General features: G+C 35.6%; 1 protein-coding gene across 2 annotated transcripts; it reads left to right on the top strand.

The window, feature by feature from the left end:
• Positions 1 to 108: 108 nt before the first annotated feature.
• LOC121412231 (neurobeachin-like) lies at positions 109 to 27,185 on the top strand. 2 transcript variants are annotated; one of them, XM_041605146.1, is made up of 3 exons: positions 109 to 438; positions 22,889 to 22,993; positions 24,861 to 27,185. In XM_041605146.1, the coding sequence occupies exons 1-3, from the start codon at positions 274 to 276 to the stop codon at positions 24,873 to 24,875; spliced, it is 285 nt and encodes a 94-aa protein (XP_041461080.1). In that variant the 5' UTR covers positions 109 to 273; the 3' UTR covers positions 24,876 to 27,185. The 2 variants fall into 2 exon arrangements, with proteins under 2 accessions (XP_041461080.1, XP_041461073.1); XM_041605139.1 differs by lacking the exon at positions 24,861 to 27,185 and having other exon boundaries at positions 22,889 to 23,723.
• Positions 27,186 to 27,627: the final 442 nt, after the last annotated feature.

The raw sequence follows: 27,627 nt of genomic DNA, 5'->3' as shown, positions 1-27,627 counted from the left end.
TTTTATATATTTTTAAATAAAAAATTGACAAAAATAATAAAAACACTATCATTTTATTTTCTTTACCTAATTACAAATATAGATATTCAAACTGGCAACAAAACACACCTGCAGAATATACCAAATAATGGCTGCTAGCTTCTAGCATTTCTGCATGTATCATCTTCGGTGATACTGCCGTAAATTAGCTCTCGGAATTTTGTGGATATCTATTATATTGCAAGGAATTACCGTAATTCTACCCTCGGATTGTGATAACTTGCCACCTACGCAATGGCAACAGAGGCTTCCGTGGAAGCAGACACTTCGAAGAAGGATATTCTAGCTAAAAACATGCCTTCGACCGGGACGGCCAAGATGAAGTTTGGGGTCTTGATCGGACTGATTGAGGTGGGGGAGATCGAGAACCGTGATATTGTTGACACCGTGCTGGATCTGGTGAGTATTGGGCTGATGATTAAGATGTGCAAGAATTCAGTCAGAATGGACAGTATTGCGATCCAAATCGACTATTCACAAGATATAGAACTGTACTGTAGTCTGATCTAATGTCATGACAATGTCACAATTGTTCATCTTCCTCTTAGGCTCTTTTTGTATTGACTTCATGTCTCTTTCCCAATCCCTTTTTTATCCATGCCATGGCCCCAGGGCAAGGCCAAGTGGCATTACTTAGCCTGGAGGCGTCTGGGGAGTAAAAGTCATCTACTCTACATAGGGTTACTCCCCACTGATGCCTGGGATCCCAAGCTATATTCACCCACGTACGGGTACAAAACCTGAAACTTTCGCCCCCGAGATTTCTCCTTTTCCTCTAAAAGTCTAATTTCTAAAAGATCTAGCCCTAAACCATGTTCATGGGGTTCAACTTAATTTCCAACATTTCTGCGATATTGATTTAATTTTTAAAGAAGAATTCATTAAAAAAACAAGAAAATTGTTATGAAAAGATGGGAATAGCTTACAGCCGTGTTTACGTCGCCATTTTGATTTCTTTGTCTTCCGCTTGGCGACAGCACGCAAATCGCGCGATTTAGAGGATTGCTAGTTTAGAGGAATCCATGATGATGTTTTTTTAATATTTTGACAAAAATACCCTACTTCTTCATATTGTGTCTTGAAGTTGAACCACAGGCCATTTGTAGAAGAGACACATGTACACAAAGATGGATTTCCCTAGGAAATCCATAGTTAGAAGGTGAAATCGGTTTGTATGGGTGAATTTTATTTATCTATGAACCTTCAGGCGCCTAATACGTATAAAGGGATAAAAATTATTTCACTATAAATGGTAAAAATGAGACGTTTCTTACCAGACCGATCTCCTATACATGTAGATCCCTTGATCCATTTGTCAACAAAGCAAAGACAATATAGGCCTGACCCTTGAATCGTTTCGTTATGACGTACATCCGACTAGCGATGCCATTTTGAAGAACAATTTATAGATAAAAATTATTATTTCACAAATACTAAAATTTTATCCGTGATTAGTTTTAGTATTTATGAAATAATATTTTTATCTATAAATTGTTCTTCAAAACGGCATTGCTAGTCGGATGTACGTCATAACGAAGTGGTTCAAGGGTCAGGCTGTATTGTATTTGCTTTGTTGACAAAAGGATCGAAGGATCTACGGGAGATCAGTCTGGTAAGAAACGTCTCATTTTTACCACTGCTACCATCCTGCCTGTGGAGAATCTACAGGTAGGACTATGGTTACCTCGAGTGAAGTTCATGCAGGCTCCACCCCAGTTCACTACCGCTACACTACGCTCCACCTACCCAAACTTCGAGAAACTCGATGGGATATACCGAGTGACAAAGGTGGGGTTTTATGGGGGAAAATTCATGCAACATCACAATCTTTAAAACTAGTAAAACTAATATTCTTACTTTACACAAAGTTTCACTTCTTTTCCATGCTGCTATCAGTCTCAAAATAGGTGATTTAGAGCCAACATGAAGTTCCTCACATGTATAAATAATTTGCTGCCGATATCAAAACAGCGCATGCGCGAGGGTCCGAGCTTGGACCGGATGCGGTACCTTGCGCATATCGCATCCGCATGCGATGTTTTGAAATCAGCAGTGGATTATTTATCCGTGTGAGGAACTTCATGTTGGCTCTAAATCACCAATTTTGAGACTGATAGAAGCATGGAAAAGAAGTGAAACTTTGTGTAAAGTAAGAATATTAGTTTTACTTGTTTTTTAAAGATTGTGATGTTGCATGAATTTTATATTTCCCCCCACCCCATAAAATCCCATCTTCGTCACTCGGAATACCTGATCGAGTTTATGGTCTCGAAGTTCGGGTAGGTGGAGCGTAGTGTAGTGGTAGTGGAGTGGAGTGGAGCCTGCACGAACTACGCTTGAGGTAGACTATGGTATGCCAATGCTGTATTGAGCACACATTTTAAAAAATCATTAAAATATCACTTTGTGACCAAAATTATTACTTTCCATACAGTTGCAATTCAATTTTCATTAGTACCGTAACTTAGAATAATTTTTGTATTGACCAGAGCGCTCAAAAACTTGAATTTGGGGCATATTTTTGTGTACGCTTTCTATTGGTGGAAAGTAATATGGCAAGAAAATTTTCATTTTCAAGCATTGTTTTTAATAAAGAAAAAATAATTTAAAGAATCAAATTTACTTAAGAGCCAAGTTATATAATGAAAAGCTGTTATGGAAACTGACAGGGTAAAAAAATCTAGCATTAGTCCAAAAGAAAAAGAGAAAATAATCCAAACATTGTCAACCTTATTTTGCCTCACATAGAGATGTAATTGAGAACAAGGTTATATCATAACCTTGTTCATTGAATGAGTGATTTTTACCATTTATAGTGAAATATTTTTTATCCCTTTATACGCATTAGGTGCCTGAAGGTTCATAGATAAATAAATTTTGATCCTACAAACCGATTTCACCCTCTAACTATGGATTTCCTAGGGAAATCCATCTTTGTGTACATGTGAGTGCAAAATTGCAAATATTACATTGTAAGATTTGTTTTGAAAATGAATGAAAATTTATTTTTTGCAGTTTTTTGTTGACAAAAAGTATGGTAAGTCAGATTGATCCTAAAATACGACAAAGTAATTGAAACATTGGAAATTATTGTCATTCGTCTGATTTCAATACAAACATTTGTAAACAAACTCAGAAATGATCTTTGACCTTTTCACAATTATACCCCCATTCATACCCCTTGAGACAACTTGGCACCTAATTTCCAGTGGGGCTGAGTTGTCCAAAGTGCTAAGTTAGCTGGCACCCTCAAGATTATAGATCTATTTCAAAAAGAAAGATTATTTTTACTTAAAAAATAGTTTCAGTTTCTGATTCTGAGGAAAAAATTTGAATATTTCATATAATAAAATACAAGAGAAATAGTGAGTGAGTGATGTCATCAGTTCCCTCATTTCCATACCGATCGGGATGTGCATATAACTATTTTCTGAAATCAAATGAAACTTAAAAATGTCCTAACTTATTTTTCATCCAATTTTGTTGAAATTTTCAGTGTTATGCTAATTGGATTTTTCTCTTTATATTCAAATTTTGTTGGGATGGACTTGTCCTTTAATTACATTTTTGGTCAAAATACGTGCCTCTGAATGAGCATAAAATAATGAGTAAAATTAAACTTTTGAAAATGTAATAATCATTCTGCATGTTTTGATAAACTGCTTTCGAGTCGGTTAGGGCGCCTGTTTTTGACAAGATCGAGTTCGAGTCTCGCCCATGCCAAACATGTCTAACACAAAAATAATGCTAGTGTTGTGTGTAAGCATGGATCCTACTAGTACATGTAGGATCCATGGTGTAAGCTTGCCTCATCGCTGTATTCGGTGCACATGTGAATGCAGTCCATCGGAAAGGATGTTTGTCCCGTTTATTGGAGAGTCTCAACCTGTGCACATTAAAACCAATATTACTCTATTCTTCAAAGAGTAGGGTGCTCACCCGGTTGGTAAATTGCACTTGCCGGTCCCTGGCAAACTTCAATAGTATGATAATACACCAGAATGTATTCTGTATCCAGAGAAGAAGGAAGAAGACTTTCTTTGTGAAATGCTACAGTAGACTAATTTTTTTGAAGAAATAAAAATAGATACACTGCTATCTTAACTTCAAATGCTTATAAAATGCATGTACATTGTAACTTATTGTTTGTCCAATTGTTCTAAAATTGTTTGATGATCTGATTCCTTGCATTTTATGTTTTCACACTAAGTTACCTTTTTTTCCCCCAAGGGTTTCAAATGTTCTGCTTTTAAGGGGAATCCAGCCTTGGCCATAAAATGTTGTGTTGGGAAGGAAAAAAATAATTTAAACAGAATGGTGAAAATTTGAAAGAAATCGGACAAGCAGTAAGAAAGTTATAGCTGCTTTAAAATTTAGATTGCTAATTGTATGTAGATTTCAAATCGGCAACTACCCATTCTCCTGGGGCACCAGGAAGTATATTGTTTTATGTCCTCATGAAAGATAAATATAATTTGAAATAAAACTTATGGGAAAATGACATATTTGCCATAATATTGGAGTACAATGTACATGGACATCACTATGACATCCCATATATGGCCAATTTGAAGTCTCCATGAGTATAGTGATTACCAATGTTTACAACTTTAAAACACTCTTAAACTTTCTTGTTGTTTGTCCAATATTATTCAAAGTTTCACCTATCGACTTGTCTGATTTTTCTTTTTCTTATAATAAACAAATAAAATGGGTTGGATTCCCCTTTAATAGCAGTTATTGTGAACCAGTGATTTGGGAGTAGAATTAAATGCTGGAAAAAGATTGAACCCAGAAATTGCACAATACAGTACATGATGTATCATATTAGGAAGGATATCGCACCAAGTTGAGTTTAGGCCTATAGTGAACCATCCCAACTAGTATTAAATAGTAAAATAAATAAAAAATGTAAATAAATTTGTCTCCCTCAGGGATTCTCTTGTTATTTATCATTCAAATATTGTACTGGTGATCTGTATTTAATATCATTTTCTGTTTCGCCAAACAAATATCATTTTTTAAAGTTGTAAAGTGATTTACTACTATTCATCAAGTCCTCTGAGGGCACAGAAGTCTTACGTCAAGATCTTACCAATGTTCAGGAATGGGAACGCAAGTGGCTCATGTCTTTATACATACATGTACATGTATGCTGAGAAGTGTGAGTGTGAGGTGCTGAGGATCACCAACAAGTGTAAAAACATCATCGCTTCTGCTCTCTATTCCATTCATGGGACAGCACTTTGCATTGTGGATGAGGCAAAGTACTTTACATGAAGGCATCACCATCCATCGAAATCTCAAGTGGAAACCTCATGTTAACAATATCTGCAAAAGGAGCAATAGTACCCTTGGTGTCCTCTGGCAAAACCTAAGGAAATGCCCATCACAAGTCAAAGAGCTCACTTATAAGACTTTAATATATCAGACCTACATGTACCCTGGAGTATATTCATCCACGGTTTGGGACCCACACACCATCAAATTCATATCCCAAATAGAGATGGTTCAGAGGAGAGCTGCATGTTTTGTAACAGCTGATTATGACCAACAGAGCAGCGTTACAGCATTGCTCCAGAAACTCCAATGGCAGTCCCTCTCTTAACGCAGAGCCCATAGCAAAGTCATCATGCTATTCAGAATTATGAATGGCCTTGTAGCCATTCCTATGGCTCTGCCTTACCTCTACCCATCTCTTGGATCAGCAAGAGGACATCATCTACAGTTCAGACAACAGCACTGCAGAATATCTTCCTATCATTAAACACAGCTTCTTTTGAAGTGTGGTCTGCCTCTGGAATACACTACTGTACCATCAACAGCGGTGTCAGCCCAGTCCATTGAGGTCTTTAAGAACTGCCTCTCTTCAGTCACTCTTTGTTAGTGACAGATGATGATTTTTACTTGCACCTTGGCTAAACAGCTATACACGTGTTCCTGCGACTGCACCTATTCTGCACAAGTACAACAATACTCTACAAGAGGAAGAAGAAGAATTACTAAATTTTAAGTTTTGGTAGTGTACATGTATCATGAAATATTCACTGTACATTCTAGTCTCACACTTTCCCCATTGAATATGAAAACTTTTGGTGCAAATCTTTTTTAAGCTCACTTAGGATTTCCTCAAATAAAGGACTTTGCAGTTTGTATATTTTGTATTAGGCCTAATTAGTTTAGAGCTTTATTGCTGTTCCAAGGGAATCTACATTCAGGCACTCAGGAGGAAAATTTGATGTACATACATGTACATGTACAAAAAGCTTCTTTCAGTATTACATGTACATGTAACTTTAAGTCACTTTGCTGAATGACTCCCAGCAGCTGGCCCAAGTTACATGTAGACTGAAGGGAGGAAAGACACAGCATGAATTCTCAACTTGAAAATCAACCTCTTCCTGCAATGTAAAAACATACTGTACAGTACTTGTACCAAGGAGTACTTACATGTAGATATATTTCCAAGACATCAGCAAGACTGGAAGAATGGAACTTTGCAAAGAGATTGGCCTATATACATAACCAACTTGCAAGTCTGAATTATGTGTGAAAGGAGATATGCTGACGATGACAACATTACCTAAATTTTGAGCCTTTTGACCTTCTTGAACTATAATAATTGTACATCTCCTTCATTGGGCAAATATGGAAGTTCAGTGCCCCCAGGGGGCCATTTCATAATGCTGTTCATAAGCTAAGAGTGACTTTTAAGGACGATGATCCTTGTAGTAAATGATGTTCACCATATACATGTATTCATTCATGAGAAAGGTTCACCAGTCGTTCTTAAAGTCGCTCTTAACTTTAATACGAACAGCTTTATGAAACACCCACCTGGATGGTCTGATCACTTCAATTGAGAATAATCTGTAATGTTCCAGGTTATGGCATGTAATGTATCTGAAGATAATCTCAAAATTTCTCATGCTCTGGTTTTGTTTAAAAGAAAAATAAAAAGAAAAAGTATGTAAATATAGTATTTGGCCCAAATATTATACCATGAGACATTTTATTTTTAAACCTTAATCAATAAATTCCAGGTCTCTTGCATGCCACATGTGTGTAATCTCTCATTTCATCTGACTCTGAATCAAACAACATGTATGAAAAATCAATAGATTTTAAAACTCTGTGCCAGGCTTTTTTTTTACAATGAATCATTAATTTGGAAATACATGTATGTTTTATTTGGAAATGAATGAAAACAATTTATCCTGGCCTAGGCCGATAATGATCATCCATAATTATTTGTAAGATCCCTTTCACAATTGTATAATAAATGAAGAGCTTTTCTCACTCTCGGGTATTATAGCAATATCAACACGTTTATAATACCAGAATGTGTTTTTTTTATGAGTGGCAATAGATTATTTTTAGATTGAGCATCCATGGCTTTTTAGTGATGAGTCATAATGAAGAGCATGCATTTGAGCATTGGACACGTGAAGTTCTACATGTATTATCAGGGGGCTGGGAGAGAGACAGACAATACTCCCTGATTCAGCCTCATGTATGTGTAGTCATTACCTGGTCTGCAGTACTTGCTTCAGTGAACTCTACATGTACACAGTAATATTGGGTGTATCTTTTTTATTTGTATGATCACACATTATAATGTATGTAGCATACAGTTTTATCAGAGTAAATAATATATACATTAACGGGTTTGGGGGAGAAATGAAGTTCAATTCATTTTCAAATCATTGATTTGCAGTGTATTTCCTACATGTATATTATACTGATAAAAAAGGGGAATATGCCCAGTTGATTACAATGATACAAATATGAAATTTTACACCCAATACATAAAAATAAAATGAGAAGGTTTCATTTGAATGATAAATGTAATGAAGCTGATTAGCAGTTAATGGAAATAGGACAGAAAAAAAATGAAGGAGAGCAAAGAGAGAAAGACAGACATACAATGTAGAAGGGGAGAGGGAAAGGAGAAAACAAATGGAATGAAAGATCAATTTTTTTCATGAAAACAATATAAATACATGTATATTTGATTTTTGAGACATTTTGAGACATTTTTGCAAATAAAAGGTCTACTGCAACTATGGTATTTATTCTTTCTGCAACATCAGTAACATTTTTTTCTGTTCTGTTATGGAGGGGGCTGAAAACTGATTAGACAGATTAGTGAAAAAATGAAATTAGCAATATACATGTACATGTACCTAACATTTCATTATCTACATTTTGGATAAGATACATTCCAAACGCTATTCTTAAATTGATGTTGATTATTACTATACAATTTTCACAATAAGAAGCCAAGAGTGAATACATTAAGGATGCCAATATTATAAAGTCAATTGTGAAAAGCTAAATAAAATTGCTTGTGTAAATCATTGGTCCATGGTTTGATACGAGTTCCCTGAAATTATTTGAACATCAACCTTTTATAGTTTATCTCTTAAAAATGAAGATCTTTGATGGCCATACATGTATATCCTGTAGCTCAGTGAATAAATCAGTCTCTGAAATTAAACCATGAGGTACATGTATGCCAAGGGGTCCAAATATTGGTGTAGAGTCTCTAAAGTCCTTTGGCAAGGCATTTGCCTTTGCCTTCTCCACCTATGTGTTGAATGGGATCTTGGTTAAAGATGCAAAGTCATGTACAACGGTTCATTGCAAGTACCAGTCCACTGGCAGACTGCTCAGTTGCTTGAAATCACCCTAGGGATCCGAGAGTATGCATACATTACAAAGTTAGTATAAAACAGGATGTACATATACACATCAAAATGATTATTGTCATTAATCAACCCAAAAGATGTACACTCCAATGGCCATTGGTGTTATTTAATATCTTCTGAAGATAAAGAAGTATGTAGTTGTAACACCTTATAATGGTATTTTTATAGCTACATGTACTTTATCCATCAATCAGATGTTGGTACTTGTACCGGTTTATTGCCATTTCGTCCACTGCCATTTTGTCCACTACCCACATGGTCTAATATCATTTCGTCTACCATCAGTTGGTCCACTATCCACATGGTCCAATTACCATTTCGTCCAATCACCATTTCGTCTAATAGCCATTTCGTCTAATAGCCATTTCGTCTATTATCATTCGGTCTAATAGCCATTTGGTCTAATGGTATTTTTTTGCCAATTGGTCCAATAGCCACTTTGTCCACTATCATTACGTCTATTCCCATTTGGTCTAATAGCCAAATGGTCTAAAGGCAAATGGTCTAATAACCACTTGGTCTACTTTCATTTCGTCCATGTTCCATTTGGTCTAACTGCATTTGGTCTACTATCACTTGGTCTAAACTCATTTCGGCTAACAATCGTTTGGTCTAATTGCCATTTGGTCTAATAGCCAATATGTCCAATTGCCATTTTGGCTAATCACCATTTCGTCTAATATTCATTTCGTCTAATACGCATACTGGTCTACTATGCTGCACTAGCGCCCTATATGACCCGAGTCGACTCTATTCGCGATTGTGGGCCTAATTAATTACCAATTCTCTTCAACTTCTTGATTTATTTTATCACTGTTGACTAGTGTTGTTCGTCATTGATTACTTTGCATTATGGAAGTGTTTTCCACCCAAAGGGGGAAGCAATGTGTGTCTTATCGAGGTTATACATACCCGATACATACACGATACGGGCGAGGAAAAACGTCATTTTCATGTCAGAATATCACAAATTTCGACCAGCGCTCGCATTGTTTATTTAGATGTCTACTATAGTTATGTACAAATTTACAAAAAGTGATTAAAGTGCCCCGTTTTGAGGTCTGAATATAGGAAAATTTCAGCTCGCACTGTGATGTTGCATTTACAAAAGTAAAATATGTATCTTCAAGAATTCCTAAACGCAGTCCTTAAAACGCCCCTGTTTCATGTCAGTATATGGAAAATTCTCAGCTCGCGCTGCGCGCTTGCAATCCTCGCATTAGTTATTAATCTAGAGAAATGTTCAGGATTTCAAACAGTGTCAAGACCTACGATTTTATGTGTAAAATAATAGTGGGCCTACATGAAATAAAATGTTTATAAAAAAAAAAAAGATCAGCTCGCGCAAGCAAAAAAAAAAAAAAAAAAAAACACGGAAAAAACCCTCTTCGATCCGCAGACAGGGGAATATATAAATGAATGAACATTTTTCGAGCAACAGCCCCCCCCCTGCCCCCATTAGCAAAAGCTAGATCCGCAAAAGGGATGTGTTATAATTATACCCGGCAGGCCTATATACTCGCGACCAAAAATCTACTCTAGTGATTTCAATACCCCCCCTTCCTGTAAACTCCTGGATCCGCGCCTACGTAGTAGTAATTATTTTAATTATGTATATTATTTCTATTATGATTATCCTTATTATTATCATTTTTGTTAATATTAGTAATATCATCATCATAATTATTATTATAAGTAGTACTTGTGAATTTTATTATTATTATTAATATTATTATTTATTAGTATCATTATGACGATTATCATTCTTATTATTATATCCATTAATTGCTACAGCATGAGTATATCACAAACATTATACTCATCGTTGTTGTCAATACTACTAGGCCTCCATTTATTTTAGGCGCAGGCGGGCTTCTAGCGACGGGAAACGAACAAAAAGGGAGAGGATAGTACAGGGAAAGAAGATAGGACAGATCGGGAAGAGCTCTTTTTTGGGGGGTGGGGGGTATATTGATCAATAATATTTCTTTAAAAGGCTATATTGTCTTTCATCTGTTTATCGTATTTTGATATCGGAATACAATATTCTCCTTTCTTTTTTTTAAATAAAAATTGAGCGACAAATTAAAATAAAAGGACCCTTTTCCATTTTCCCCATCTTAGTTCCCCCTTTTATATGGGTGTGTGTGTGTGCGTTTTAGGGGGGGGGGTGGGGGTGCCTGAATTGCTGTACCCACTGAATCGACCCTTGCGATAGTAGTTATCATCATAGTTTTTAGGGTTTTTTTTAAACTAATATCATCAATAATTTAAAGGTATTAAAGTCATTTCGCTCCCCTCCTCGGATAACGCAAATTATTTGTATTAGACGAAATGGCTATTGGACCGAATGGCTATTAGACTAAATGGCTATTGGACGATTTGGGAATTGGACGAAATGGTTAGTAGACGATTTGGTTGGTAGACGAACTGATTATTGGACCTAATGGTTGATGGACGAAATGACTATTAGACGAAATGGCAATTGGACGAGTTGATAAGTAGACGATGTGGATATTGGACCAACTGAAATTAGCCGACATGGCTATTGGACCAAATGAAGGGTGGACGAACTGGTTAATGGACGATTTGGCATTAGACCAAATGGATTTAGATGAAATGGTTGGTAGACGAAATGGTTGTAGACGAATTGGCTATAGACTAACTGGCTATTAGACTAAATGGCTATTAGACGAAATGGTGATTGGACGAAATGGGTGGTAGACGAAATGTTGATGGACGAAATGGCATTAGACGAAATGAATGTAGACCATGTGGTGAGTGGACGGGATGGCAGTAGACGAATTGGCAATTTACCCTTGTACCGTGTCCTACAAACTTCATGTACATGTAGCACCATATATTCAATTGAATTCCTCTCAGTGAAAATTTGTGCTTTGACTCATAAACTAAAGTTGATGAAATAATTGCTTTTAGGTTTAAATGAAAATTTGTATGGAAAAATCAGGTCTTTGTCTGCAGATGAGGAAGCACAAGGCATATTAGGAATAAGGATAAATGTATAGTACCAGCAGGAATTTCTGAAATATTAAAGATTTATTGCGTGTTCAGTGTTAAATCACTTTACTGAATGAGTTGTATTTTGAAGCAGCTTGCAAAATCAAAATATGATATGCTTGTTAAAAGTAGATGTGATTGAAGCCATTCAATGGAGAAATTGTAATTCTGTATGAATATTTACCCAGGATGTACAGTACATGCATTAGCTACACTGTAATGTATGCGAACACACACAGTATTTGATAGAGAATGAGATTTGAAGGTGGAGTATCACAGGTTCTGCTACATCACAGTCAACATTTGATTTTGAATGGTTTCACATATGCAGACAGCATGAGATATACATGTATGCAGACAGCATGAGATATATAGTGTAGGCTACATACCCTTAGTGTATCCATGCTATACATGTACAATGTACATCTAGAGAAATATTGTAAATTTACTTTTTTTATCATTCATAATCAAGCTTTACATAAAAATGTATTAAATTAAATTTACATGTACATAGTGCTATCCTATATGCATTTTCCCACCAAGCATAATTTTGATTTTGTAATGTTATAATTCTCGGTGTATGTAAAGGACAATCATGTGAAGTGCTCCTAGATATTTTGTTGAATAAAAAAGAGAGAGAAAAAACGAACAAATACAGACAACCCATGGTGTACTGAACATACTGTACATGTAGATGTACATAGTCAATTGTACTTTCAGATGATAACACATACCGGTTATCATGTTCATCAGAGAGCTTGAATATATGAAATCTTCTCCCTGCTTTCACGATGTATTTTTTTTAGGATTTGTTCAGGAATTTGTTTCCAGTTTGAATTTTCTTTTCAAGTTGTAAAATATTTCCATTGTGACCACATACATGTATGTGTACACAAGATAATTGAAAACCCATTCATAATTCATTTAAGGGGGAATTCCCCTGATGAATTCTACTATTGTACATGTTTGTACATTGTACTGCCCTCACACTATTGAAAACACATGTACAACTACAAATAGTATTCGCAGCCGATGCCTGAATACCCATATTCATTGCGGCTCATCTTTCGAGACATCCTTCCCCTAAGTGCTCTGCGTGGGGTACTTGTACGGGGTAGCGACCTAACGAACCCCTTCAATTGTTGCCTGGCCCCTATCCACCATGCCCCACAACACACTCTGCACTTGACCCTGGGCAAGGCGAGCATGCACCACTGAAAATTCCTATCAACATAATAATGTTGACATAGGCGTACTATCTGGACCCCCTGTATATTTATGCATGAACATGTGCGGGAATTTATTGCAATACAAATAAAGATATGTGAGCCGAAAACTTGAAGTTGATGGAGGCAAAATGCGATACTGATATATACATGTATTTTCATTTGTACACAGTAACATCTGCAGACTGCACGCAAGCCGGCTCAAGTTCAGCTGGCATTACATAGTTTGATAGTAAAACTGCATTTTGAATGATAGTTGTGGGGAGGATAATCATTATGGGCTCCATGGCATGTATCAATATCTGTTTAATGATAATTAGGAAGAATATCATTAAAATAAAGGTCAAATGCAATACTTGTCGATTGCTCTTCAAATCATTTGCTCTCAAAATATTGTAATTGTCTGTTCCCAAGATTCCATGCAACCTTAGGTAGAATTGAATCAATTATCAGTTTGGTGATTCTATGAATCCATGGCTTTAGTAGAAAACACTGATTCTGTACATTGTAGGTGGATTGTAAAGTGACTTTCACATTGAATTTGAGATATTCTCCTGACCTCCATCATTCATATTCACAACAATGACAAAATGTGATACATGTACAATGTATGTAAAATACAGACATGTACATGTATAATAAAAAATCAATTGGAATAGTTGAATTCAATTCTAGGGAGAATACCAAAAATCAAAATATGTTTTTAAACTGGAAGATGGTTTTAATCAGTAATTATTCTGGGAATAAAATTGTCGAGAAGGAGCAGATGAGATCAGATTTACAACACTGTATGATGGGGGAACCTAAAGCTACGCACTTTGTTTTCAAACAATAAAAAATGTCCCAATTTTAATATTTCAACAAATTATATTTCACTAATTTGTGGCAAACATTCTAAAGATCATTAACCAAGTAGAAAATATCACAAAACTCACTAATACGAAAATCCCGTCGTGTTTTTCGAACACCTCTTGATTTCGCCGCCCGATGTAGAAGGGGTCCTAAAGCTACGCACTCGATTTATCATGCAAAAAAATAGTATTTCCTGTGCCTCAATTTCTAAAATATATTCAAATTATTATAGGATAAAATAAAATTAAAGCGAATATAACTCCAAACTTCCTAACAGTTGTTGGTTTTCTCTGCATTTAGAGATTTACTGCAGCCTCTGTAGAAAAAAATTTAATAGGAATTGTTCATCACTCTGCAGTCACAGTTCGACACACAGAGTGCGCATTTGCCATTGAAAACTGCATGCGCGCGCGATGAGTGGTGCGTAGCTTTAGGACCCGCGCAGCTTTAGGACCCCCTACCATACTGTATTAATGGGGAAATCAACAGGTTGTGTACAGTATGTACATGTACTTCTAGCAAAGTACCTGCCTACTGGTACAGTGTACTGACTGTCTAGCTTCTTCTGTTTCAAAAAGGGGATCTCTCGCCGAGTATTCCATCATACATGTATGATCTAAATTTCATAATTCATCAGGCGTGAAATGTTGTGAGCCAATTTTTGCAGGAAGTTGTCGACGGTTGGCTCGTCATCAGGCCGGCTGGGTCAACTTTAGTTGATGAAGTGATGAAAGCTCCATCATTGGATTAATCAGAGTTAAATCCCAGATCAGTGTTCATCAGACAACTAATCCATAACAGGATTAGGCAGTTCCGACTGTGTTCACATGGCTGGGTTGCCCCTCATTAATTTCCGCCCATAAAATCTCTGTTCATTTACAACCCTCCTTCAGGTACATGTACATGTGTATGGTGGATGTTGAAAAGGGATATGCACAACAGGAAGTTGAGTCTTGTCCACAGTCAGTGTGATAGATTTTGAATTGCTGTTTATGTGAACAAAGTTGCAGACTTCATTATCAACACTAATATGATTGAAAAGGCAGGAAAGGAGTGGATCACAAGAAAAAAAATATTTTCAACTCACAGAAATATATTCATTGAAGAATACAGAACTACATGTACATGTATTCATTCCACTCACTGATGCCTAGCATGTACATTAGCTGAATGTGTAGTGTTGCATATTATGTCGGCTCCACTGGACCATAAATTAATGTTCATTGAAAATTAGGAAACAATTTTTTTTAAATTCATTCTGTTTGATGTGCATTGCCCGTTGGATCCCATGTGGGTGTTGGAGTAATCTGTTTTGCGATCACCATGGAGTTTAAACCCAGGTGGAAAAATGAGGTAGGTTGCAAAATGTAATCATGGGCCCAATAATTATCCATAATTTTTCTCTGTATACTATATAGCCTTAGGCTTCAGGTGGTAGAATTCTTTGGCAAATGAGCAGATCATCATGGGTATTAAGCTAAGATCCATACGCCATTACACCTGTACCATCACTTCAGATGAAGTCAAGACCATATCGCTGTATGTAGTTTCACATGCATTCAAATCAAAGGTTTGGAGTCTTCCCATGAGGTATTCTACAATTTCATGTTCACAGTTCGTTTCAATAGTACTTAATAATTTTGTTAAACTCTCATTAGAGGTAAATCCTTTTGAATTAAACTGAAAATGGTTTTCTTTCCTTTTGGTCTCATGTGCATAGCAGAGCGAGACGCTGCTTTTCTGACGGTGTCATCAACATTTAAATCTTAACCAAGGTTACGTTTTTTTATGTCATCATAACTTGGAAAGTATATGGACCTTGTTCATGAAACTTGAACGTGAGGATATTCAAGTATTACTGGATATCTTGCCTGAGTCTCAGGCCATATGACCAAGGTCAAAGGTCATTTAGGGTCAATTAATTTACTATGTAGACTATGTCTGGAGAATCAATATCGAAATCTTTACCAAGGTCAAATTTTTGAAACGTCATCATAACTTAGACATAAGGGTAATGGTGTATCACCGAAGATCCTGCCCGAGTTTCAGATCACATGACCAAGGTCAAAGGTCATTTAGGGTCAACAAACTTTTGCCCTGTTGGTGGTACTTGTGGCATTTTCATAATAACTTTGAAATTTTATGGATATACATGTAGTTCATGAAACTTGGACATTAGAGCTTTCGAGTATCCCTGAACATCCTGTGCAAGTTTCAGGTCACATGATCCAAGGTCAAAGTTCGTTTGGGGTCAAGGAACTTTGGAATTTTTGTGTGTATTAGTGGAATTGTCATAACTTTAAAAGTTTATGGATCTAGTTCATGAAACTTGGATATAAGAGCAACCATGTACATGTATCCCTGAAGATCCTGTTCATGTTTCAGGAACATGATCAAGATTAAAGGTCATTTTATAGGCCTATGAAATTTGGCTGTGTTGAGGGTATTTGTTGAATTGGCACCATAACTTAGAAATTTTATGGATCTAGGTCATGAAACATATACCCCTTTCATAAACCCAATTAAAATGAATTAGGCGGCTAATAGCAGCATAATTTGGTCATAAAATTGGAGGAGGACAAGAGTTATCCGCATTACTCTGATGCTGCTATTATCCGCATAATAGCGGCATCGGGATAAGATTTTGAGTTTATGAACGCATTTCCAAATAATGCGGATAATTGCCATGGTGCGGTCACAAGGTCACCCTTTTCCAACACAACCGCATCGGAGGGGGCATGTCCAGTTGTCATGGCGATTATCCGCCTTTTTCAGGACGGGCGCTCGTAAAAATAATGCGGCTTATTTTCGGAGTTTATGAACGCAATTTTTATTGAATTATCCGCATTACTCTTAGGCGGCTAATTGGAGGATAGGTTTATGAAAAGGGTAATAGACATGAGGGTAATCAAGTATAAATTATTGTTTTGCACACATCATAGGTCACATGATCTTGGTCAAAGGTCACTTTGGTTCAATAGACATAGTATGTTTTCTTTTGTGAATAATTATTCAATACATGTAGCTGTTTTCAAAGTCAGCACTGCTGCTATATTGAATCGGGTAATGCAGGCAAGACTGCCAGAAGCATTCCACTTTTTATTTAAGGTCAAGTCAATGAAATACACTTTAAAGTACGAAAAAGTAATAAAACAAATTCCTTGATTACTTTCTGTTTTCATAAAATCCAGGAAAAACATCCCTTTTCTATTTCTGGTGTTGTAACTTCAGAACGAAGAAGTTCTACCAGTTTGTTGATATTTACATGTATTATTTTCCCACTGAACACACTATTCAAAACAGATTTCAAGGAAAATGTATTCTTCTATAGTTTGTTGTGATCTACATGTAGTGAGTCTATTGCCCCTCCCCTCAATATGATTCAACGGCATCCCTTTGGCCCCATCGTCTAACTCCATCAAAGCAATATGTAGGGCCTACGTAAAGGTGACCTAACATACATTGTAGATGAAGGAAAAAAAAATATTCCTAGACTCTAAAACAAAATCGTCTTGAGTGAAATCTGATAAGATGATGGGTATGATATTCAGATCAAGCATTTCATTATTGTCTTTCTACATGGATGTGAGCCGCATACTCATGTGGAAAATATCAGAGCAACATGGCCTCAAGATATAACTCTGTTAAGGTTTGTTCATATACATGTATGCTTGGGTGATCTGGATTGTATGTTTTATAGTTCTGAAGTATTCATAGTAAATTGAAATTAAGTTGGAAAGTGACACAAAAAAATTGTAGCATATGATAGTCATGAAGTTATTCAGTGACCCAATATCGAATGACAGCAACAATCAAACTGGCAGGAATGCTTTTACTTTTTATTTTATTGATTTTCTAATGTTTCTGTTGCTTAAATGTATTTCTAGCAGGTTGAATGCAAAGATTAGAATGTACTTGTTTAAAGTATGGTTGAAAAAGATTTAATGTCAGATGCTAGATCTAAACAAATATACATGTATGTCAGATGCTAACCCCTCCCCACACAAATAAATCTGAATTTCACATGTATGTATTAATTTAAGTAAATACCAAAATATCAAAAGATTAATGTGTTAATACATCCTTATTAGAAATATTACATGTAAAATACATGAACACGTACCTGCTAGTATGCTTTTACACCTTTATCAAAACTTGTTTACTTTGTCAAATGTGAACAGTCCTTTATGGACAGCACTGGGAGCTCGATATCAAACGCATTAGCCCCATTTTGTGAGGGAATGAGGATGAGGCAACCCCTGTCTGGGGTAAATTCTTGTGTTATTTTAACACACATTTGGCTTGGTTTTCTTTGTAATATAAAGTCTATGAGGACTCTGTATCTCTAGGCATGACTGATATTAGATTTCCTTTTTGATCTAGACACTCTAGGACATCTTTATTTCGAAGACTACATGTAAACAAACGTCAGCGTTTGGTACAATATCATGATCATTGTAAGGCATTAATCCTCATCAGGTCCCTCCGAGAGGACCCCAAGCAATAAGTTCTCTGGTTTGTTTTCATGATGGTGATTGCAATAATACACATGTAAACTTTTTGGTAATGTACATGTCCTGAAAAACAATTTCTAACTTGATTAGTTGTGATACTGTTTCTACATGTATACAGTTTTAAAGCTTATTCTTGCATTCATGTCCATATCTATCTGGTGCTACATATTGAAATTCTTCCCATTCTTGTGCATACTTAGGCTGTTTCTTCATGAATCCTGACTTTTTACTGTTGCCACAAGAAAGTCAGGATTTCTAGTTTATTTAGATTGCCCTTTCTTGTGTCGTCAATAAACTCAGTTAAAAAAAATCCTCATGCATACATCAATAGGCTGATCCAGATGGGGACTGAAGTGACCATTGCCCCTTATTGGTGGTGCCCCCCCAAAATTAGGATAAGGGGATAAAAAGAGAAGAAGGAGAGGGAGAAGAAGGTTGTGGATGAGGAGGATAAGGAGGAGGACTTTTAGAAGAAGAAGAAGAAAAGGAGGGAGAATATCAAGAGGAGGAGGAGATCACTACATCATTATCAATATGTAAAATCTGCTTGTGCTTCATGCTCGTATTGCTTATTTTGTTTCATGCACAGTCTACATGTATTCTTGATTACAATGCTTTTGTCCTGTTTTCTGGTCAACCTTATAATACTGCATTAATGAGATCTAAAACAAGCAAGTTTTGATTAAAAAAGAGATGTTGAAAATCGTTTCTTGTTATCAAGGTATACAAATGCAGAATATGAGAATGAAACTCGTCCCAATAAGGAAGTCTGAAGGAGTACAGGTGCTTACATGTATGACTGATAAACGACCATGATACGTTGAAAACTGAAAGTGTTTTTTTCATTTCTTTATAAAATATCATTCAAGGTAGCTATTTATTATTGAGCATACCACTGAAACTGGAAAAAAATATTTTCTTGTTTTTCTATATGAATAAGATGTATAATCCATGCACTCGGATTATATTTTTTTTGCGCTTAAGTTGCGGTTCCAGTTCATAAATTCCTAGACACAAACAGTCATTAAGTGTTCCTTTGTCAGGTCAGTTATGAAAAAATATTGTTTGTAAATTGATTCTGGTTTGAGTAGTTGCTCATTAAAGGTCAAGTCCACCCCAGAAAAATGTTGATTTGAATAAATAGAGAAAAAATAAAAAAGTATAACAATGAAAATTTCATCTAAATCGGATGTAAAATGAGAAAGTTATAACATTTCAAAGTTTTGCTTAATATATTTCACAAAACATTTTTATACAAAACTCAGTGACATGCAAATGAGACAATCGATGATGTCCCTCACTCACTCAATATTTCTTTTTTTGTTGTTTGTATTGTACAATATTTAAATTTTTACAGAGTAGTCATTAGACAATAATAATCAACTAGATTGAACATACATGTAGTACATACATAATTATGTAATTAGATACATGTACTTGGTTCTTTTTCAGCATTTTCAGTGTTATATGAATTAATTCTTTCACCATATAGTAGTTTTTACTGTTTCACAACATTTAGCCCAGATTTCTCTCAAAATTATTGCTAACTGCAACCACTTAAATTATAATTTTACCACAAGCCACTTGATAAGGATTTTTTGATAAAGGCAGATTTACATAATAGTACAGAATGAAAATCCACTTTTAACTCACATGTGGTGCTCTACAATCTCTATACCATACTATTGACCTGTTTTAAAAAAGGAAAAGATAAAAAAAGCTGAGTGCGCAATTGAAATGGAAACAACTGTAAACACGTGCAGAGCAGCATCCGTAAAGCTCTAAAGACAAGCGAACTGCTGCCACATTGTTCTACTTACATAAATAACCCCTTTCTTCATCCAAATCTAGTTTGTCAGCCAGTAAATCTTGTATAGTGGCTAGATGCTCACATGCAGAATAAGGGAACCATGTCTCGCTCTAGAATTTCAGCTTCATGTATCAACTTTGCATTAAACTTTGGTGCATTTTCATACACATGACAGCAGTACTTACATGTATGTACATGTACATCTAGGCTTGAATGTTAGAATACATGTAGGAATATTATTAAAGCAAGATTGAAAAAAAAAAGAATTCGTGAATTGATGATTGAACATCGGCGATTGAAATAATATTTCTCTTCATTGTTCAGTAAATTGCAACTTACATGATATTAATTATTATGAATTTAAAGTTTGAAAGCAATTATTTCCATATGAAATACATATGCATAAATAAATAATTTTATTGTGAGTGATCATGCAATGGAAGTGCAATGTTCTAAAGCCAGTATTAAATCAGTAACCTTGTTAAGCTCCATCCCAAGTCCTCAGCTACTCAAATCTGGCCCGGTTACTAACCCACAATGCAACATCCTGTGCAGTGTAGATATAGGGCCCACTTGAATGATAGCAAACACTAATTTCAATTCATTCATACCACAATAATTATATTACGAAGTAGCAAATCAAATACTTTACTACAAAGCATTTTAGATTCCCTTTACATATGAATTTACGAATAGGCTAGTTTATTAATTGTAAAATTTGTATACAAATAAACAGTATACATTTTGATCATTTCATATTATTTGTATTTTTTATGTACATGTATTGTATTTTGTATTTGTTATCTTACCCCGGTATATATGGAAATCAAACAAACAAAGAAAACAAACAAGTTAAGGTCATTATTTTATAAACAAACAAAATGTATATTGATTTTTTTGGTTCATAAAGTACACCTTCCTCCTTTGAATTCAAATAAACCTGGTTTTAATTCAGTTATATTGAGTATAATTGGCAGGAATTATCACCCATGTTTGTCTAGGCTGCATTGGGAAGCGGTTTGTCATTACTGCAATGGTCGTGGTGCGCGAAAGATAATTGGGTTTTAAATTCATCTAAAGGACTCTGTATTGATTGGCACATCTTGTGTTACTGGCCTTTAGGGAGAAAGCATGTACATATATGTAGCATTGGTTTGCCATGGTTATACGTACATGTACATGTATGTATTCGTACTAAAAAGCAAATACATTGCATTACTATGCTGTTACTCATGTAGATGTAATGCATTGAGCATTGTATTTGTTTTTTTCATAGGCTATTACAGGTATGTTGGAGGTGACATTATGGTGCATAAAGTGATATTGCATTCATGAGCAATGTCCAGAATCCTTTAATACAGTTTATATTCGGTGATATTGTAAATCTACTTGAAGAATTATTGTAACTATGTCTGCACTAGAAATGTGGAATAAAAATCAATAAAAAATTGAAAGGAATTCAGGTAAGAAAGTTGTAAAATGAAATGATATTTGGTAATCAAAGCTACATTTTAAGAATATGACAAGATAAAGCTATATAGCCTATATGTTTATTCTAACACTTTACATTGAGAAAAAACCCCATATAAACAGATTCGACAGTGGCATGCATGTCTGTTCTTAATTCTTATGAAAATAAAAGAATGTATAATTGAATAATGATTCTTTTTATTTTGTTTTAGGGACAAAGTTGTAAATCATTTGGTTAAAGAAATGAAATGTGCAAATTTAATAGTAAATGAGGGGGGAGGATGGGGGGGATACAGATACATATAAGATTGTGAGTGGAGGAGAAAAAATGCATGAAAATGAGAATTTAGTATAAAAAGAAGATGATACATGTTGATACTTAGAGAGAAAAAGAAAAATAAAGGGGGGGGGAGGAGCAACATACACCGGTGCAGGTACACAAGGAAAAGGGAAAACATTATCAAAGGAGAACAATAGTGGTCTACATGTAGATGAAAAGAAGTAGAAAAGGTAAAAAAAGGTAAGAAAATTGATACGAGAAAGCGAGAGAGAGAGAGAAAATTGTCAATCCAGAGGTAAAAAAAAACTGAAATCAAAATGTTACAGTCACCATTGCTCTGATTAAAATGCATTGAATTAAGCAAGTGCTGGAAGCCAACTACATGTACACTATATCCAGTATATTGTCTCTTAACTGGGAAAACTATTTGATGAATAGATTCTATTACGAATCAGTGGTTGGCATGGTAACCGGCGGACATTATGATATCTTGTTTGTTCAGACGGTATGGGGTTTATGCTGACATGTCTCTGCAACTTTTTCTTAAAGGTGTAGATCTGCATTTAAAAAATTTAATCTTGAAAAGTTGACTTGTATTGATTTGTAGCTTAAAAATTTTGTTTATTGAAAAAATTAAATATAATATAGTGTTTTTTGCATTGAAAGAGGGCAAAGATAGCCACATTTGAATGGCCTCTGAAATATTAGTTTTTCCCTTCACTTTACCGAATTGATGGTAATTATTTGATAATCATCAATGATCATTATCCTAATCATACATGTAATCATCATCCTTGTCATCATCATCATCCTCTTCATTATTATCATTATTTATATTTACTTTTGTAATACCTTTAATAGAACTTTGGTTGATCATATTTTTATTTGGAGGCAACACTTTCAGCATTATTACTGTTATAAAATGATAGCTTTGTGACACATTTTTTTCTTTCTTATCTTTCATATAGTTGGTTGGTGGTAATTTTGATCTGGAGTCTAATTTCATCATCCAGGAACCAGACAACATTGGTCACCTAGTGGACATGCTTGCCCACTGCTCGGTCACTCTCCAGGTGAGTCATGCTGACCACTCAGTTATTGGACTTGGTCAAATAACTTGTGGTCATTATCAAGATCTGAGTGTGTGTATTTTGATGTTCACAGCTGAATACTCTCTCTCCCATTGGTATACGCATGGACTACCAGGTTCACCTAAAAGTGGGTGATACAAGGAGGAGAAGGGGATATTACTGATTAAAGTGGAAAAAAAAATATATTCATATTCATGGAAAATGTTCCATGCAAATTTATACCCTGAATTTACTGCAATATACATTAAGTGTTTTCAACCAAGTATCCATATGTTAGCTTGCCGAATTAACACAGGCTACAATTACCAGCAAGTTATGGTGATTGACTGGTATGATTATGGTGTACATGCATGTGAATGGACAAATCTAAAGGACATAACCAGTGCTTTGATCCTGCTGGTAATAATTTCTTTTGAGACTGTGTGTACAAAGATGGGGCGACACAACATTTGCTCCAGGCTTTATTTCGTCTAAGATATAGGGTTAGGGTGGCAAAAGGGTTTTATGTTAGGTTTAGAGTAAGGTATAGTTTTAAATCCAGTGTTGATGATGATGCACAGCACTTGTTTGCGCCACATATCAAAGACATACCAAGGCGCATTTTTGGAGGAGCCAGCCAATCTGGGTCGCCTAGAAGGGCGGGTACATGTAACTCTTTCCCGCAGGTCTCTCCTCCCGATATGTTGGGGGAATGCAGGTGGAACACTACCCCAGGGCTTCCCCCTACTCTTATTCGAATAGTGCAGTGGGTTCTTAATGTGCAAAGTTGGTGACTCTCCTCTACACGGGGCCTCCATTTAACATCCTATCCAAGAGACAGAGTGTTTTCCACTGTAACATTGCCTGCATCTATGGAACAGGGGAGAGACGTTTACACACAACACACTGGCTTTAGTCATCCGCCGAGGGTGGACTCAAATCCACGATCTTTGGTTTGACGGGCAGACACTTTACCGACTGAGCCAACTTCGCTCTCGTGTTGAAGTTGGTCATTCCATTAGTGTATGGAATTTACAGCGGAGCAATTGTTGCCGGAGCAAATGTCATGGAACCCAAAGATATACACGTATCTGTATGCCTTTTAATTCCCCTTATGAATCAACTTCAACATGTACATGTAGGTTGCCAAGACAGAATAAGGGGAACATTTCATGAAATTTTCTGTAATTTTCACCAAGTAATTGGCTGTCAGCAAATCAGATGTAAGGATTTGTTTGTAGCTTATAACAATAGTCAGTGAGAATTCTTGACTGTATGTTTCATTGAATGCTCACCTTTGTGCTCAGAGATATCTAATGAAGATGTGAAGTTTGACCAAATTTTGGATTAGTGAAATCAAAGCTAGTTGGTAGATGACTTGTACAAACTAAATAGCGCACACACATGTACATGTACATATGGAATTGTAGTTTAATATTGTATCTGAAATGTGTTGTGTGATGGACAATCTTTTATTAAAAAAGGTCTTTGTCCAACCAAAAAACATCACAATTAGAATTATGGGACTTTCCTGTCAGAAAAATGTAAAAGCCATGAATGCTGCCACAGGCAAAAACTATTGATCAAGTGTTGACAACTCACATTCTTTTAATTTTTTTTTGCAACTTGTACTGTAGGCCTACATGTATGCATCAAGCCAGATCAATAAATTAAGCCTTAGCATTGGGCACAGCCTTTTGCAATTTCGATGAACACTCAAGTCTTGATAAAAAATCCAGTTCTCCCTCAACTGGCCATTCAGCTCCAAATCAAAATCTGGCCGGAGTAGAAGATGGTTTTGATTGAATGTTTGTCTCTTGTTTCATGATTCTCTTATCCCCCTTCATTCTCTCGTCTTCCCGTAAGAAAGGCAGAATCCAATTAGGATGCCAGGTATCGTTGTCAGAGAGATTTACGCGCCTTCCCTCTTTCCGCTCGACGAATCCTGGAAGAAAAATTGTCCAATCTTGGGATTGGAATCGTGGTTCTTTCGTGATATTCTCTGATGAGAGTGGACAGTTTCGCTGAGGAGTAGGAAAAGGTCGTTTGTGATCGGATGTCTGTTGTTAATGAATTCCATCAGGATCGCTGTATGACTGGTCAGCCAAAGATCACTTCATCAAGTCTTTTGTTTGTGCAGCTTAGTAAGATTCTTGGAGTACACTTTATAGTGACATGTTTTTCGATACATTCTGCACTTAAAAAAAACCCCAATACAATACAGTCATTAACATAAAGTTGGTGTGTTGGTCTTGGAGATTGTGGAATCGTCAGTTTGATGACCTCATTTGACCTGTGAAACAAATTTAACAGTAGACAAAATATCTCAGTATCTAATAATGCGTTAAAAATGATTGAAAGGAGAATGTGTTATATGAGTTCATGTACACAATGGATGGGATAGTTTTTAGAGAATGAAAACTGGAAATGAATAATGGACACTGTTGAAAATGATTTGTTGGAAAGCTATTTAGAGTGCACTGATTGAAATAAGTTAAATAATAATAATACATAGTATTAATGAAGATTCAAGCAGAATCTTCAAAAATAAAATCTTCCCAAATAAGATTTAAATTGAGGTCATATTATCTAAAATACAAAAGTGGTAACATTCATTTCTACAGTGTATGTTATCATAATTCATGAGCATGTAGTTATAAGGCATCAAAAAATTGTCTTTTATTACTTGTAATTGGTTTCCCGGAGCACATAAATATCAGCTACACAGTAGAGTGGAATTTGTTAACACCTTTAGTTGCAATAGTAATTTAGCCTCCAGTTAACCCACCTGATCCCCAATACACATTACATTTTAATACATGTACTTTGTCGTTGATTGTCAAAAGAGCTTCTGTTCTTCTTTAGAGCTTTGTTAAATATTCATGTATTCATACCCCTTGTAATTTTGATGTATCTTTTGTTGCTTGTTATTTTGGAATAGATAATTAGAATTTGATATCACACTGCTCTTCTATGCTTTGTTGCATTGAAGTTTACTATTATGATACTTCGCCATCCAATGCTAACTTTCATGGAATCCATGGTTATGATTTAATTCTCAGAAGTTGGAATTGACCATTGGATGAGAAAGTTACCACAATAGTAGGGAATTTATGCAACATGGTTCTAATAAAGGGAATTATCCATTAGAAATGAAAGGTGCTCGTAAAGTTTTTGGTTTACCACATTGTCAATGGCCTAGATGTGTCTATTTTTGTGGAAGACATTGATTATTGTGAGTAAGAACATGCTCTTGTGCCCTGTACATGTACATATTTACTCTTAACACAATGCAGACCGTACCAAGCAGGTCAGGCCTCGATCATTACACTCTGATGTGTCAAAGCGTAAATGGGGATGGTACGATGAAATATGATCTAGATTATCACACCATGGTCAAAATCGAAACCGATGAAATACAGTGTGTACACCGTATGTAGATGAATGCACAGAAAGTAGGTTGATTGTAAACTAATGGATTATCCCTACCCAGACAACGTCCTGGCTTGAGTCCTAGACATCAAATGGGACATTGAGAGTTGTATAGGTGATCATATTATATATATTACAGTATCAAAAAATTATGTGTAAAAAACATAATTAATTAATGTGGAATAAGTTTGAAGAGTATTTGACACTCATCCGCAAGTGATATAAAGCTACCATGAAATAAATTAGACTGCCAGCTTAAGATGGAAGTTCAAGCTAAGTAAACATGTTTGTGCGAACTTAATTTGTTATATACCTGCAGTGAAAAAAATCCAATATTCAGTCAACAGTAGTCCCATGTGAAGACTTAAGATGAGGGACCACAGATATGACATGTTGGGGTGTTGGGGGATAGGGAGAGGCGGTGCAGTGAAATATTATTATCAAGATCATCACAAAGTGGGGCCACTGGAGAGGGAAATGAATTGACAAGGGGTAAAGCAAGCTTAAGCTGATTAGAAACATTTCATTTTAGGATTACAGCTTTGTTTACTCTAACATTTTCATATCAGATGTTAAAAGAAGCATGTTGATTTTTAGCCGTTCAGTAGTCAGTCGTGCTCCTTACATCTGACACTCATGATCAGTCCTTAAAATGATAAACTTGGATACGATCAGCGTTAGATATGAAATTACTGAAAGGAATTAGTTAAAAGCTTTTGTGGTTATAGATAATTTAGTTTAATGTTGCAAGTTTGGGATTAAATTACTGTAAACATGAATATATTTTTTGTAATGTTTCATTATTGATTGACAGTTCTTTTAGAATGGAAATATGTGTGTGTGAGGGTGTGTGTGTGTGTGTGTGTGGGGGGGGGGTGTACATGTTAATTGGCAAAGTCATGGAAATTTCATGATTTATTTTGATATGTAAATACTATGGTGTCCAAACTTTTGATTTAAATTCTAATGCCCCTTTTACTTTAGGGTGGTCAGTTGTAACATTTTTTTTAAATTACAAACTACCAGACTATTGTATAGAGAGAAAACAGAAGTATACAGTACATGTATCTTGAATGTAATAACCCACTACAGAGTTTTACTCTTTAGATGTCTTGTATTTGCAGAGAGAAAGAATTTGAAGATTACAACATTATTCCTGAACCTTATTCTTGACAATCTGGCATTTTCTGGTGGAAAATCCATAG

Source organism: Lytechinus variegatus, chromosome 1 (assembly GCF_018143015.1).
Source record: "Lytechinus variegatus isolate NC3 chromosome 1, Lvar_3.0, whole genome shotgun sequence".
NCBI classification, from domain to species: domain Eukaryota; kingdom Metazoa; phylum Echinodermata; class Echinoidea; order Temnopleuroida; family Toxopneustidae; genus Lytechinus; species Lytechinus variegatus.
The sequence above is the reverse complement of the archived record's forward strand: the minus strand, read 5'-3'. Positions and strand labels throughout refer to the sequence as shown.